We start from the raw sequence: 15,816 nt of genomic DNA, 5'->3' as shown, positions 1-15,816 counted from the left end.
GAGAAGCGGCTTTATAGGCTCAGCACACACACACAACACCATATTATGTACGAAATGCGTACCGTAGATAACAATGGCGTTTTTAAATTGCCTTTTTTGACATTTTATTTATTTATTTAAAAAACACACAAAAGGGCACTTTTTAATACGAGGTAAAAAGGGCAGGGGCTCAAGCACCCCTTGGGCCTCATGTGTGCACGTGCCTGCCCCCTGTTACCCTTGATGCACCCCGAACGCGCCAGCCCAACCATGGCCATATTTGAGCATGTACATGTTGGATAGTGTATTCACGTTTTCGTGCCTAAGAGTTAGTGCCTCTGAAGGTCCTGTGATGTTGACCAAAAATGTCAGCTTTTGTTCTCTGGAGAATAAAAGTTTAGAGGCATACAGTGGGGAGAACAAGTATTTGATACACTGCAGACTTTGCATGTTTTCCTACTTACAAAGCATGTAGAGGTCTGTAATTTTTATCATAGGTACTCTTCAACTGTGAGTGACGGAATCTAAACAAATATCTTGAAAATCACATTGTATGATTTTTAAATAATTAATTTGCATTTTATTGCATGACATAAGTATTTGATCACATACCAACAAGTAAGAATTCCGGCTTTCACAGACCCGTTTTTCTTTAAGAAGCCCTCCTGTTTTCCACTCATTACCTTTATTAACTGCACCCATTTGAACTCGTTACCTGTAAAAAAGACACCTGTCCACACACTCAATCAAACAGACTCAAACCTCTCCACAATGGCCAAGACCAGAGAGCTGTTTAAGGACATCAGGGACAAAATTGTAGACCTGCACAAGGCTGGGATGGGCTACAGGACAATAGGCAAGCAGCTTGGTGAGAAGGCAACAACTGTTGGCGCAATTATTAGAAAATGGAAGAAGTTCAAGATGACGGTCAGTCTCCCTCGGTCTGGGGCTCCATGCAAGATCTCACCTCGTGGGGCATCAATGATCCTGAGGAAGGTGAGGGATCAGCACAGAACTATACGGTAGGACCTGGTCAATGACCTGAAGAGAGCTTGGACCACAGTCTCAAAGAAAACCATTAGTAACACACTACGCCATCATGGATAAAAATCCTGCAGCGCAAGCAAGTTCCCCATGCTCAAGCCAGCGCATGACCATCCCAACCGTTAAGCATGGAGGTGGACACAACATTCTTTGTAGAGATGCACCGATCGATCGGCAACCGATCGCAATCGGCCGATAATGCCCCTATCGGTTTTGAGTTCTCAAAATAGATCAAATCAGGCCGATCAGATGACGTTTCAATATAGAGACAGTGCATTGACTGCATGCAGGGTGGGAATTTCACGGCGGCCATGGCCGCTGTTGCCCCGCACTTTGGCCTTGATGCAGCGTGAAAAAAAACTCATCGTACGGCCACAGTGGCCTCTGTGCCCCTGGCCCGGTCAGCGTAGCGGGCTTGCCTTTAATTACAGCCAGCCCGAGTGCACAGTAGTCACTCACAGTAACATTAGTGAGTCCGCGGTTCGCGCAGGTGGAGTCTCATCAACACGATGATCTCACGTGAAAGCCTCTCAAACAGCAGCAGCGTCTCAAAACAGAAGAACGAAACTTACAGCACAGCGAGCGAGCGCAGCCGGTTTTTACATGATACGTAACTGACTTATGTGGTAGAATTTAGTTTGGTAAAGTTGGAAATATATTCACAGATTCGAACTTCCCGGATCAATAACTCATAAGTGAAACCTTGTTAAAACACAAACGACGGAACTTTCCTACCGTAGTGAGGAAGACAACGAGCTAGAACCGTATTTTCATCTAAACGAGCGTCTGGACATTAACTCTGGTCTGTATGATCAGCCGTCTGTGAGAGGAGGGCGCAGGGACCGTCTACAAAGTGCAGCACTGAAAAGAGAAACTACAAAAAAATTCAATAATTTCACTATTATTCAGAGTGTAGTGCCACCAAAATCACTCCACACATCCATGGTCTCCTGCTGTTATTCTACAATTTTTTGTTTGGAAAAAATGAGCTTTGCCATAATTTTGGGGAATTTCTATAGGGAGAAATATTCAATAACACTAATATTCAGTGTGGTGTCACAAAAATCACCTCACCCTAACCCTACTTAACAAAAACTACTTTCTAATGTAACTTTAACTTGATTTTGGTATTAAAAAATGTGTTAATACATAATCCATGTCTTATTATAAATTAGGATGTTATGGTATCAGTCTGAAAGGTAAATCAACAAATTTTACTCAGTGGCCTTTGTGCCCTGTCATGTGGCCTTGGTGCCCCTGAAAACAAAAGTGCAGGCCAAATGGACTTGCCCCTAAAATGACAAAATTCCCATCCTGACTGCATGCATTCCCACTAGTAATCTACAGTTACTCTATGTAAGCTGAGTCCAAGTTGTCTCTAAGAGAGTCTCTAGAGTGTGAAATATTGCACATTGCCTCAGCCTGCAATAAAACAGTGGTCAATTCATGATACTTTCTCATCTCCTAATTTTTATACTTAATAATACAATGTCAATGTTGTGTAAGAGGAATCATTAATTAAATATATGAAAGTTACACAAGACAACAATATAGAAGAATTTATGGATTTGACACTGTGATCGGTGATCGGCAATATCGGGATCGGCAGATACTGCTTTTGGTGATCGGTGATCGGCCCCAAAAATCCTGATCGGTGCATCTCTAATTCTTTGGGGATGCTTTTCTGCAAAGGGGACAGGACGACTGCACTGTATTGAGGGGAGGATGGATGGGGCCATGTATCTTGGCCAACAACCTCCTTCCCTCAGAAAGAGCACTGAAAATGGGTCGTGGCTGGGTCTTCCAGCATGACAACAACCCGAAACACACAGCCAGGGCTACTAAGGAGTCCATAAGAAGCATCTCAAGGTCCTGGAGTGGCCTAGCCAGTCTCCAGACCTGAACCCAATAGAAAATCTCTGGAGGGAGCTGAAAGTCCGTATTGACCAGCGACAGCCCCGAAACCTGAAGGAACTGGAGCAGATCTGTATGGAGGAGTGGGCCAAAATCCCCGCTGCAGTGTGTGCAAACCTGGTCAAGAGCTACAGGAAATGTCTGATCTCAGTAATTGCAAACAAAGGTTTCTGTACAAAATATTATGTTCTGTTTTTCTGATGTATCAAATACTTATGTCATACAATAAAATCCAAATTAATTACTTAAATAAATACAATGTGATTTTCTGGATTTTTGTTTTAGATTCTGTCACTCACAGTTGAAGAGTACATATGATTAAAAATGACAGAATTCTACATGCTTTGTAAGTGGGAAAACCTGCAAAATCAACATATTTTTTTATGTACACCATATGTTGATTTATTTAATGCTGAGTTAAATGAGTATAATGAGTATAAGTAGTTGCTAAAGCTACTTTTTTTAGCAGTAGTTTTACAAACTACATTTCTCCAGGGGTAGAAATGTAGATTGTTCAAACTACTGCCAGGCTGAACTACATGTAGTTTTACAAGCTACACTTGCAAAGTAGCTTCCCTAACAATGGTTATAGGATATGTAAAACAAACCCTCAAAAGAGTGAAAAGTAGTCTACAGACAAGAGCTGACAACTTTTTCTCTAAATTCTAGCAAAGAAAAAAGTAACTTGCTCAATACTTTTGAAATTGTTTAGTGTAGTAGACTTATATACGGAAGTACTGAAGGGTATTGCTGCCATACCAGAAAACAAAAAATAAAAATCAGTAAAACAACGTGAAGTTTCACGTTATAACGTGATAAATTGGTCTCGGGTGGAGGGGGCAAAAGTGTGTATTCAAACCATTGATTCAGACTGGATCACGTGGTGAGGGGCAGAGGTGGGTTGTGGGTCTGTGTCTATATGTGTTGAATGTAACCATCAGAATATTACTTATTTTTCATCTGATTAACCGGATTTATCAAGGCCGGCGCATGCTCACTATCTATAGCCGTTTTTATAATGGGCAGCAAGCCGCCAATTTGACCGTCCCTTTTGCAGCTAGGTCAATAGATTTAGACAGAGGGCAATAATTTGAGGTCTGCTTTGGTCTGCCAATTTGCCGCTTCGGAGGGTACACTTGTTTCCGTCTCCATTGATATGTAAATCCGAGACGTCAATGTGCCAGCAATTGCGTGAGATGGGCGGAGGTGTCGATGACGTGCACTGTTGTGCGACCCACAGCCGGGGAGTTTTAAAACCAGGAAACAGCTGATCACAGCAGTTAGTCCTTCACTTCATCCATGGATGTCAAGATGAGCAACTGGACAACCGCTGAGATCCAGGAGAAGCCAACGTCGCCTCGGTCTCTGTAGCTGTCTTCGTTATCTGCTTGTTGTTGTAGCGGTACTTTCAAATTAAAAGCCCCCTGCTAAGAACCCAGTTCTAAACACCGCTGGGGTGCAATGTAAAGCTCTTATTTTGAAGACAAATTCGACCTGCTTCACTGTTCATGCCCAACTTCGTGCTTCACATCATGTCACGTGTTTACGCCTACCCTAGTGGTGGCTAAGTGGCGGCTTTTTGGAAAAGAAGGAATATTACACCTCCCTTTTAGATAGACAAGTCACATTGCCGCCTTTACCTTGCTGCAAATGCTCCACCTTTTCTATCTAAAAGGGGCTTCTGTCTGTCTGTCTCTCATACCATCAGACACAAATCAAATTAAACCTTCGTGTTTGGTCAATATCGTCCTTCTTGTAGCCGAAATAATTCCAGACAACTCAGGCTGCTTTTCTTTTTGGTACCAAGTCTTTGTTTTTGGCAATTTTCTCTTGTTCGTTGCTCATTTTTCAATGTTGTTACCAGCTACTCACTCCGTGTGCAGGGGCATGGTCTGCTTGACTAAAAACTAATGTGATTGGTGGATCGCTGCACCAGTGTGTGTCAGGCACTTTTGAAATTAGATGAGTTCATTTGGGTCCTACATGTGACTATTGCACACATGTACATCGCGATGACGACGCTCAAACGATATAATTGTGCAGCTCTATTTCAAACACATTCTCTATGAATTCAGTTATATTTGATTTAGTTTTGACCAATGAAACCCCCTACTTGTTTTTAAAATTAATTTGTATTTACGATTCATGCTGCTATGATTAAAGTCAATGTTGTTCTGATGGTATGCTTGGTTTTTTTTTCTAATTAAGACATCCATTTCTGTGGTTTATTACATATTGCACCAAATTATTACATTTTCTTGATAAAAAAAAGTGCAACACCTGCATTTTGTAATTACTGACGCAATATGTAAGAACTCATTACAAAATGTGGCAAAGTTTATTACATATTGTGTTCAAGAATTTTATTACAAAATGTGGCAGATTATTACAAAACGCGGGCTTATTACATAATGAATTGAAAATGTATTACATTATTAAATAATGGGGCGTTATTACATAATGTAGCGCTACACAGCACTATAGTGACATAATGATTAAATCATCAGCAAATGGTTAATAAGTTGATTCCCCAGTATACAACCAGTCTTATACTCTTCTAATTCTCTAGACAGACCATCCATATACAGGTTGAAAAGGACAGGTGACAATAGTCCGCCTCGTCTGACCCCATTAGTAACAGGGAATGGGTTTGCTATTGTTTTGCCCAATCTAACTTGCATGGTTTGGTGTGAGTACCGATAATGCAGAATTCTTATTAAGTATGTAGGCACCCCTCACTCTTGCAACTTAATAAACAGTTGGGCATGATTAATGCGGTCAAAGACTTTGGACATAAACATCATTGAATTGTGCCTTTTATAGTTGGAGACAAGTTCTTTTAAAGCATAAATACACAAGTCAGTGCCATGCTTAGCTTTGAGTCCAAAGTGGTTGTCAGTAGTTATAGCATATTTTGAAGCCTATCAAGCAAGATCCGTTCTAACACTATAGATAGTATACTAGCTATAGCAATTGGTCTGTAGTTATCTATGCTAATGCTTTGCAGGTTTTGTCTTTGGTGACTGGTGCTAGCAGTACAGATAGCATAGAGTCAGGTAATATGCCATGAAACAAAAATCCAGAGAAACACATAGCAAGTAACACTGAGAGTCTGTGGCTTGCATATTTCAGGTGTTCAACTGTTATTTTGTCAGCACCACATGCTTTGTTCGCAGCCAATTTCCCAATTGCACAATACACTTCATTTGGCTTAATAACAACACCATCATTATAAACCACATCACCAACCTCAAACTCAGCACTCATGACACAGTTAAAAATTCCCCTAAAATGGGTTCTCCACAGCTCAGCAATATTTTCATCCCAAGAGATCCCATCAATACTAGGTGGCAGAGGCGTCTTACTGTTGTTGGAAACTTTAACGTCTTTCCAGAACTCATAGACATCAGTCTGCAGCAATTTTTTAGCCGTGGAATTTGCCCTCAACATCTGGTCATTTCTTTTGATAAAACGTACAGCATATTTAAACTTGGCATTTGGCCTTTTCTTATGTTCAAACTCTGGGCCATGCCTTATTTTTCCAGCTAATACGCAGCTGTGCACGGCCTCTTTAGCCACTGTATAAAGCTCATGTACATATTCATTCCACCCTGGCCTAATGTTTTGTTTCCTTTTTCCTTTTATAAAGTACTTACTATCATTATTTAAGCAGTTTACTATTTTTTCATACAATCTAAATATACATACATACATATATATATAGAATTCGGGTCGTGCAGAACTGGACAACTTGGACAGGGAACTGGTGACGAAGGCATACAGGTTTGTGGCGTGACTTCACTGGAGACTTTTAGAAGCTACCTGGTGTTTTCCGATTTTGTGTGTGACACCAGCGTGTGTGTGCCCAAGTTGAGAGTCCTCTTGCAGAGCGCACACTGCACCTAAAATTCATTATTTTACGGCTTTTAACCAACTGAATTCCTGTTGTTTAAGCCAACACTTGTTCAAGTCTTTCCGGAACTGGTGAAGTGTGCTGCAATAAATTCCAATCGGGCTGTTGGCAAAATGCCAATTACGTTCCTGATAATTCAGTAAGAAGTACAACACACGGAGCTGACTGTGAATCTCAGCAACACATTTCCCTGAAAAAAAAACAAAAAAACAAAAAAAGTGCGAGGACAGAAGCGGTAAATGAATATACAAGACCTAACTAAATGGAAGTTAAGACCTATGTTCAAAATATGGACGTATTTAAGACTTTTTAAGGCCTTAATTTTAGATACATGAATTTAAGACTTTTTAAGACTTTTTAAGGATGCGCGGACACCCTGAAATAGTGAATACAATAACTTCAGAAAGTTTGTGTAAAACAAGCAATTTTGTCCCTTAACTTTAAAGAAACCAGAAGGTCACCATCTGGCCATAATAATTAGACTAATCATATCAATCACAAAACAAAGGTGCCGTTCAGGTACAGAAATGGCCCATGTTTAACCATTTCAAAACCCAGCGGTCTGAGCCACGAAACAGAGACAAGTACAGCAGCTGAGAAAAGACTATCCTCTATGAAACCATATTTAAATCTGCTACATATGGGTGTAGTGGTTAAGACCTGGGAGACACGTACTCCATCCACATTTCTTTGAAATCTGTTCAGCAGTTTTTGTGTAATCCTGCTGACACACCAACCAATCAACAAATCAGCTACAGCCCTACAAAATTTAATGTTACTGGAAAAGAACCACAGGCAAGTAATAAACCTAAATTTACAAGCATGAATGCTTAATGACAATAATGTAGTGACCATTTATACAGTTTGCAGGCTTGAAACTCGTATAAGCATCTAAATGAGCTCCATCAATTACGGGCCTCTCTGACCTGTTTCATCTTAGCTAATTCTCGACGTGTATGCTCATCATTCCGCAGGTCTTTCTTGTTTCCAACGAGAATAATGGGCACGCTGGGACAGAAGTGCTTGACCTCGGGAGTCCACTTCTCAGGAATATTCTCTACATCAGGCAAAAGGGGAACAGGTTGAACATGGAACAGATGCAAAAAGAATATTGGTTACAAAATGTTGGTTACAAAATGTAAATATGAAATCTCACCCAAACTGTCAGGGCTGTCAATAGAGAAACACATAAGGATCACATCCGTGTCTGGATAGGAGAGAGGTCTCAATCGATCGTAGTCCTCTTGTCCCGCTGTGTCCCAAAGAGCCAGCTCCACCTTCAAACAGGAAAAGACAACAGGACTAGATTACTACCAAGTCACTACTGTTACAAGTGAGGTCTAATACAAGACAGAACAAGTTGCAGTTCAAAGGTAGGTCATTTTATTTACTTGAACAACAAACCAAACAAATGGAAAAACCCCTAAACAATCAAACAAACACATAAACTGACTGCCAAAATAAACAAAGGAAGGGCTGCCACCGAGACCCTAACACTTGAAATTCACCAAAAACGGAGAAGAAGACACGAAGTATGCGCATAAAGCTTGCGCACTGTTCACAAACAGACAGTAGATGGAGAAACCAAACACAACAAGAAGAAGACGAAAATGGCTAGTGCAAGGAAACGTGCAGAATCGTTTGTGTGGAACGATAATGAAGTCGAACTGCTGCTGTGACTCACACTCGACTACAAGGCGAGTAAGATGCAAAAACATGAACACAAGCAGTAGTCCGCCATTGTTGTTGTTGTTGTTGTGAGACGTCGCAGGGTTCAAAACAGTGGCGGCTGGTGACTGAAAAAATTGGGGAGGACAGGAGGAAAACCAGTCCACGGTGTCATGTTATTTTATACAAGTCAATTAATTAACCCTACTTTCTTATATTCAATGAAAATTAAGCAATAAAACAATGACTTACAAGACTTCTTTAAAAAAATATTTCATTAAAAAGCTCAAAAAAAAAATAAAATAAATTTCTATCTCTTTCAGAATTCGAACCCCAGTCACCTGATTAGCAGGCAACTGCGCTACCCCCTGTGCTATCTTACCACTCAACACACAGCCTTCACGACAGTGGTTTTGTTGCTGCTCTGTATTGTGTGCGCTGTAACTGTGTTGCTGTCCCGGTCGTGCCGCTAACTTTATGTCCTCCAGCAGGACGAACGAAAGAAACGAAACTTCTCTCTGATTTCTCCTAACAGTTTTTTTTCTTTCAGAAATGTGCTTATATTTCCTTGAACCGATTCCGATGAAAAAAACTTAAATGCATTGAGTCAATGGAAGGAGATCCCTCCTACGGAGGACGGAAGCCCTCCGTCCTCCTCTAGCCCCCACTTTCCTGCTCCCTGCTCCTCTCACAGACTGCTCTGTCTCCTCCGTCTGCAGCTGTCGCTGTTCAACCGTTTTAAGTGGATTTTCTTCCAAAGAAGAAACTTTTTTTAATGATATAATATATATATAATATTTTATAAATGATACTGAGATTTGGTAATGATTTATTTCAACCAGTTACTCTTTCTTAAAAAAAAAATGTATCTTCCTCTTGCCTCTCAAAAATAGAGGAGGACCAACCTCCTCTGCCTCTATGGACGAGCCTCCTCTGGTTCAAAGGTCAAAGGCTAGAGGTTGAGGGGTAGGCCAATAGAGTCATTTTTCCACTCTGAGAGAAAATGTGCGTTTACACAAAAGAGCATTTCTGTGTGGACAGGCTCTCCACTGAAGATACTGAACAATGGTCCTGAGAGAGAGAGAAAAAACAAACAAATTAACACAAATATGCAGTCATCTCAGGAGACATTGTTCAGTTTAGACGCAGATTAAAAGTGCGACAATGTGTCAGCCAGAGCATTATCCCTGCCACGGATATATCCAACGACCACACTGAAAGCCTGCACACGCAAACTCAAACTCATCAAGCGTCTATTTTTGTAACACATTCTATCCAAAAAAACTAGGGAGTTATGATACAAATAAATGATCAGAGGAACACTAGAGGGGCCAACATAAACTACTCGATACGCTCCTACGCCATAACAAGCTCCAATGACTCCTTTTTGTTTTTCAAATACCATTTCTGGTGACAGTTCGTTGAAAATTAAAGAATTAGATGTTTAACCCCATCAGAGGAGGAGGACAGCACCCATACCAGTGTCACTTGCATTGATCGCAGACTTAAACATCATGTCATAACAAGTTGCGGAAACGACAGGTACAGTTACTAGCGCTTTTCACACAGAGAAGCCACATTATTGTTAAGACGACCCGCTGTGTTATTCACACAGTATGCCGACACTGCTGCTCCTAAAGAGGCATGACGGTCCACGTCATGATGATGACGTCTCTGTGTTTTTTCGAAGTGTTTCCCTGGCGTCCTGTTAATCTGACCATTTACCTGCTGACTGTATATAATAATATGGATGCTGTTATAATGTGTTGTGATTGAGATCCTGACACTACCAAACATCCTGGACAGTGACAAAGTTATATTTTTCTCTAATTTACATAATTACATAACCACCATCACCACCAACAGAACGCTGTCTGACTCTGTCACTCGCGGGGGGGGAGGCTGTTTTCTTGGGAAAAGTTCACTAAAGTCTCAGTCTGGATGGCTGACCGTCACAGTCATTTTTTTCAACACAAACACTTTTTTCTTGTCTTTTGGTGACAAACAGTGTTTTTCAGGCAGAAATGTGATGAAGACTTGGTAGAACAGGCAGGAGGACAGATGCTTCTCCACGTATAACTGCAGTATATTTTTCCTCATATTAGTTCCCAAAGACAATTACAGTTACAATGTTACTGTTGTATGGTTCTGAAACATTGCTTTGTGGGACATTTCTTTTTATTTAGTTGAGTGAAGGACCTGTGTAACAGTGGTGGTTCTAGACCAGTTTTAATAGGAAAAAGCAGCGTTTACAATTTCAGCAATTTTGATTCGGTAGTAAACTGCTGAGACACTTTATTTCTGCCTTTCCCTTCAGAACAAAATCATTGCAAGAAATCTGTCGTTGTGTTATAATGCAGACTCCCTGTCAGGGGGCCACAGGGGGGTCCAGACTCAGAGTTATGGGGGCACTGGCCCCTGCTGGACCCCCCTAGAACCGCCCCTGCTGTGTAGTTATCAGACTGTCAGACCGACACGCCATCACTACGCCCCGTCGGCTTAATTGGGAACTCAGGATGGACCCCCACAGTTACTTCACCTGACACCAGATCTGACTCCACAGAGACTTTATGTAGATGCACGCCTATGTCATCATGCCGAAATCCCTCACAGGACATTTAAACCAATAGTAGACTTATGACTGAAAGGCAGAACTACCTCCAGGATAAAAGACTGGGAAGGTGCAGTGTACCACAGGATCTTTATAGGAACCTTAACTCCCTCTCTAGGAACTCTCTGGCTCTTGTGCACATGCGCTGCGGTGTATGCAGCCTGTTCCAGTCGCTCCTGCTTACTTTAACTTTGTTTTCAACTTTTTTTCTTCTTTCTTCATCTTACTTTTTCAGTTTTTACTGTAGTCATTTATTAAGCTACGTCCTCTCTAAATATGCTTAGAGCTGAAGCCGGCTGGCTTGGCTAAGGTGTTGGAGGATTTCCCTGCTGAACATGAGATCACTAGGGAATAAAATGGACGAGTTTACAGCGTTAACCCGGAGTCATCAGGAATACCGGGAGTGTAGTTTGATAATTTTCTCAAAGTCATGGCTACACACAGATGTTCCCGACCACAATGTCTCCACTGAGGGTTTCCACACTGTCCAGGCTGACAGGGACTGCACTAAGAGCGGTAAGCGCAAAGGAGGGGGGGCTTGCTGTTTATGTGAACAACAGGTGGTGCAATCCTGGTCACATTACAGTCAAAGACCGCATCTGCAGCCGGGGTATTGAACTGCTAGCTGTGGGCCTCCATCCTTACTATTTACTCGGGGTGGTGAAAAAAATCGATAATCGATTAATCGTAATTATAATATTGATGATTATGAATCGATTATTAAATTTCCAAAGATCGATTTAAAAATTTAAAAAAATTAAATTGTAATACAAACTGGAGTACTCCTCTTACTGGCTTCCGCTACATGGTCCACAGTCTGGAGCCAAGATATGTCATTCAATCCTGGAGCTTTTTCAAACTTAAATCGATTCCAAATCCATACAAGGAGACTAAGCTTTCCGTGCAAGAGTCCCTCAACTCTGCTCACAGGGTAGCAATAACCTGCAATGCCTGGACATCCAGAGCTACAGTCTCATACATGGCTGTTACAGCTCATTATGTCAGCAGTTAATGGAAGCTAATGTCCTACGTACTTCAGACAAGAGCTATGGATGATAGCCACACAAGTGCAAATATGTGTGAGTTTCTAAAAGCAATGGCAGACAAGTGGGGAATAGAGAAAAATAACCTGGTTCTCATCACCGACAATGCTTCTAACATGAGACCGGCTGCTGAGCTTGGCAACTTTTTTTTAACAGTGAAAGACTACATTTAAAACAAAGTAAAAAATAATAATTTGGATATTACAGTTACACTATACAATATTGAAGGTGCTGTGAGGTGTTACTCAAAAGAGAAGTAAAATAATTCAGCAGCTGACTGATGTTAAATGAAAGATCAATAATGGTTAATAATTGAAAATCGATTTGTAATCAAATCGAGACTTCAATAATTGGAATCGAATCGAATCAGGAAATTGGGCTGATTAACCACCCCTACTATTGACCCCGTGAATTCTCACATGCTATTGTAGTGGCTGCGTATATTGCCCTGTCCGCTAACCCGACATCGGCATGTGACCTCATCCACTCTACAACAGCCGGACTACAGATAGCACACCCGAGTGCTGTCATTATAATCTCAGGTGACTTCAACCATGTCTCCATTAAAAAGACACTCCTGAAATTCACCCAGTATGTGACCTGTAAGAAAGGAGAAGACCCTGGACCTCCTGTATGCTAATGTAAAGGACGCATACACCTCCATGTCCCTTCCCCTGCTGGGGAGATGAGATCACAACTTGGTACTTCTCACCCCCTTCTATGTGCCTCTAGTGAAAAGTCTGCCTGTGACCACAAAGACAGTGAGGACATGGTCAGAGGACTGATATGAGGCACTGCAGGGCTGTTTTGAGGACACTGATGGGCTTACTGAGTGCCTTACAGACTACATCAGTTTCTGTGTGGACGGCATTGTCCCAGGAAGGACTGTGCATTGTTACCCAAACAACAAGTCTTGGGTAACAAAAGACATCAAAGCCGCACTCAACCAGAAGAAGAGGGCTTTCAGAAGTGGCAACAGGGAGGAGCTGAGGGACATTCAGAGGCCATCCACACAAAAACGCTCTTTTGCGAAAACGCACATTTTGCATCATTTTGACCGATCGTCCACACGGATCCTGAAAACGCATTTTTTTGAAAACGGGTCTCAGGGTGGAAATATCCGAAAACGCAGCCCTCACATTCTCGTGTGGACAGCGAATCCGTATACTTTCCGAAACGATGACGCCATTGCTCCACCTCTAGCCTCCGACCTCTAAACCCCGCGACAACTCATAACAACAACAACAAACAACGACGGCGGACTACATGCTTGTGTTCATGTCGCATAAGATATTAAGCCTTTCTTGCAACTTACTCGCCTTGTAGTTGAGTGTAAGTCACAGCAGCAGTTCGACCTCATTATTGGTCCACACAAACTATTCTGGTTTCCTTGCACTAGCCATTTTCGTCTTGTTCTTGTTGTGTTTGGTTTCTCCATCTGTCTGTTTGTTGACAGTGTGCAAGCTTTGTGCACATGCTCTGTCTCTTCTCCGTTTTTGGTGAATTTCAAGTGCCACCTATAGGCCTGGAATATGAACTACAGCGTTTCCGGTCGTTTTCAGTGGATCCGTATGGACGGAAATATTCTTGAAATTATGCTGAGGAAGACGGAGGAAAAAAAGTTTGTTTTCGTATGTGTGGACGAGCCCTCAAAGGGACCTGAATGTGAGGATCAAAGAGGCTAAGGACGGCTACAGAAGGAAGATGGAGAGGAAACTCCAGCACAGGCCTGGCCAACCCGCGGCTCCCGAGCCGCATGCGGCTCTTTTCCTGGTTTCATGCAGCTCTTGATCGCAACATAAAACTGCCCACTCAGCTTGGAAGGAGGGAAAACCTTATTGTTGAGTAAACAATTTGTGTCAGGTTCGCTCTGAAAATGGCAGGTAAAAAATGCACAGCAAAACGAAAATATGAAGATGAACACAGGACGTTTTTAACAGAGTGGGCGAGTTTATATTTTTTTGTTGAACGTAATGGCAAGCCGTTCTGCCTTATATGCCAGGCCTCATTGGCGCATTTCAAGGCTTCAAATCTTCAGCGCCACTTCAGCTCACTCCATGCTATCATCGACCAGGAATTTCCTAAAGGGACTGAACTTCGCAAGAACAAGTTAATCACTTTGAAAAGGCAGGCAGAAAAGCAGACACAGTTGTTCCAAAAATGTACAAAGCACTCAGAGACCGTAACGCTTGCATCATATCAACTGGCTTGGAACATAGCACGAGCTAAAAAGCCATACAATGAGGGGGAGTTTGTTAAAAAATGTCTCAGTGACGTTGAAATCTTATCTCCTGAAAACGACAAACTAAAACGAATGGTATCAGACATCCAACTGTCCCGCTACACTGTTGAACGCAGAGTATCGGACATTAACACTGCTACTGAATCGCAGTTGCACTCTGATCTTCAAGCATGTGAGTATTTTAGTGTCGCATTGGATGAGTCTTGTGACATACAAGACAAGCCTCAGTTGGCAATATTTGCACGGTCTGCGTCAAAACTCCTTGATATTGTGCCGTTAAAAGACAGAACTCGTGGCATAGATGTGAAAGTAACAATGATGGCTGCGTTTGTGAAAGAAAATCTGCCCATACTGAAACTAACTGCAATATCATGATCGGATCTGTGAACGGGCTTGTTGGGCTGTGCAAAGCTGACCAAACATTTCCTGAGTTTTGGAATTTCCACTGCATCATTCACAGGGAGCAACTTGTGTCTAAATCACTGAATTTAGACAACATCATGAAGCCTGTGATGGAAATCGTCAACTACATCCGCACACATGCGCTTAACCACAGGCAATTCAAGATGCTCATCGCTGAGCTGGACCAAGGGCTTCCAGGTGACCTGCCGCTGCACTGCACTGTGAGGTGGCTGTCAAAAGGCAAGGTGCTTTCTCGCTTTTTTGAACTTTTGGATGCCGTGAAACTGTTCTTGAAAGAGAAGGACAAGGACTATCCCGAGCTCTCAGAACCTAAGTGGATTATGGATCTTGCCTTTTTTTTTTTTTTTTTTTTATATTTTTTGGGCCTTTTATGGCTTTATTGATAGGTCAGCTGAAGATATGACAGGAAACACGGAGAGAGAAAGGGGGAGTGACATGCAGCAAAGGGACCCGGGCCGGGAGTCGAACCCGGGTCCGCTGCAGAGCCTCGGCACATGGGGCGCGCTCCGCCAACCGAGCTAAACAGTGCCCAGATCTAGCCTTTTCGGTCGACATGCTGTGTCACTTGGACAGACTGAACCTGACCCTGCAGGGTAAGTTAAAAATGCTGCCTGACCTGGTGCAAAGTGTGTTTGCGTTTGTCAACAAACTGAAGCTGTTCCAGACGCATATTCAAAATAGAGATTTAGTGCATTTTCCCGCTCTGCTAAAAGCCAGCGGGCAAGTCACCAGCAGCGCCCTGAATAAGCAAACAGCCAGGTATGCGACACTGGTTGAAAACCTGCACGAAAGCTTTGTGACCCGGTCCCGTGATCTACAACTGAAAAGGCCACAGATTACGTTCCTGGTCGACCCGTTTAATGCGGAGAGGGACTGTCTGAAAGCCCCGCTGGTCACAGATGAGGCCGCGGCTGAGTTGGAGATGATCGATCTTTGTGAGGAGGACCAACTGAAACCTGCTTTAAAGGAAGGGACTATT

The 15,816-nt window shown here is 42.3% G+C and overlaps 1 protein-coding gene across 2 annotated transcripts in view; it reads right to left on the bottom strand.

Moving 5' to 3' along the window:
* Positions 1-15,816, bottom strand: part of LOC115585300 (rho-related GTP-binding protein RhoA-C) — a 38,618-nt gene that overhangs the window by 5,448 nt on the left and 17,354 nt on the right. For both annotated transcript variants that reach the window (XM_030423589.1, XM_030423588.1), the window contains exons 3-4: positions 8,007-8,127; positions 7,777-7,907 (exon numbers count right to left, since the gene is read on the bottom strand). In XM_030423589.1, the coding sequence (XP_030279449.1) occupies positions 7,777-7,907; positions 8,007-8,127 (252 nt within the window). The remainder of the gene's footprint in view (positions 1-7,776; positions 7,908-8,006; positions 8,128-15,816) is intronic.

The sequence above is a fragment of the Sparus aurata genome, chromosome 7 (assembly GCF_900880675.1).
Source record: "Sparus aurata chromosome 7, fSpaAur1.1, whole genome shotgun sequence".
NCBI classification, from domain to species: Eukaryota; Metazoa; Chordata; class Actinopteri; order Spariformes; family Sparidae; genus Sparus; species Sparus aurata.
The sequence above is the reverse complement of the archived record's forward strand: the minus strand, read 5'-3'. Positions and strand labels throughout refer to the sequence as shown.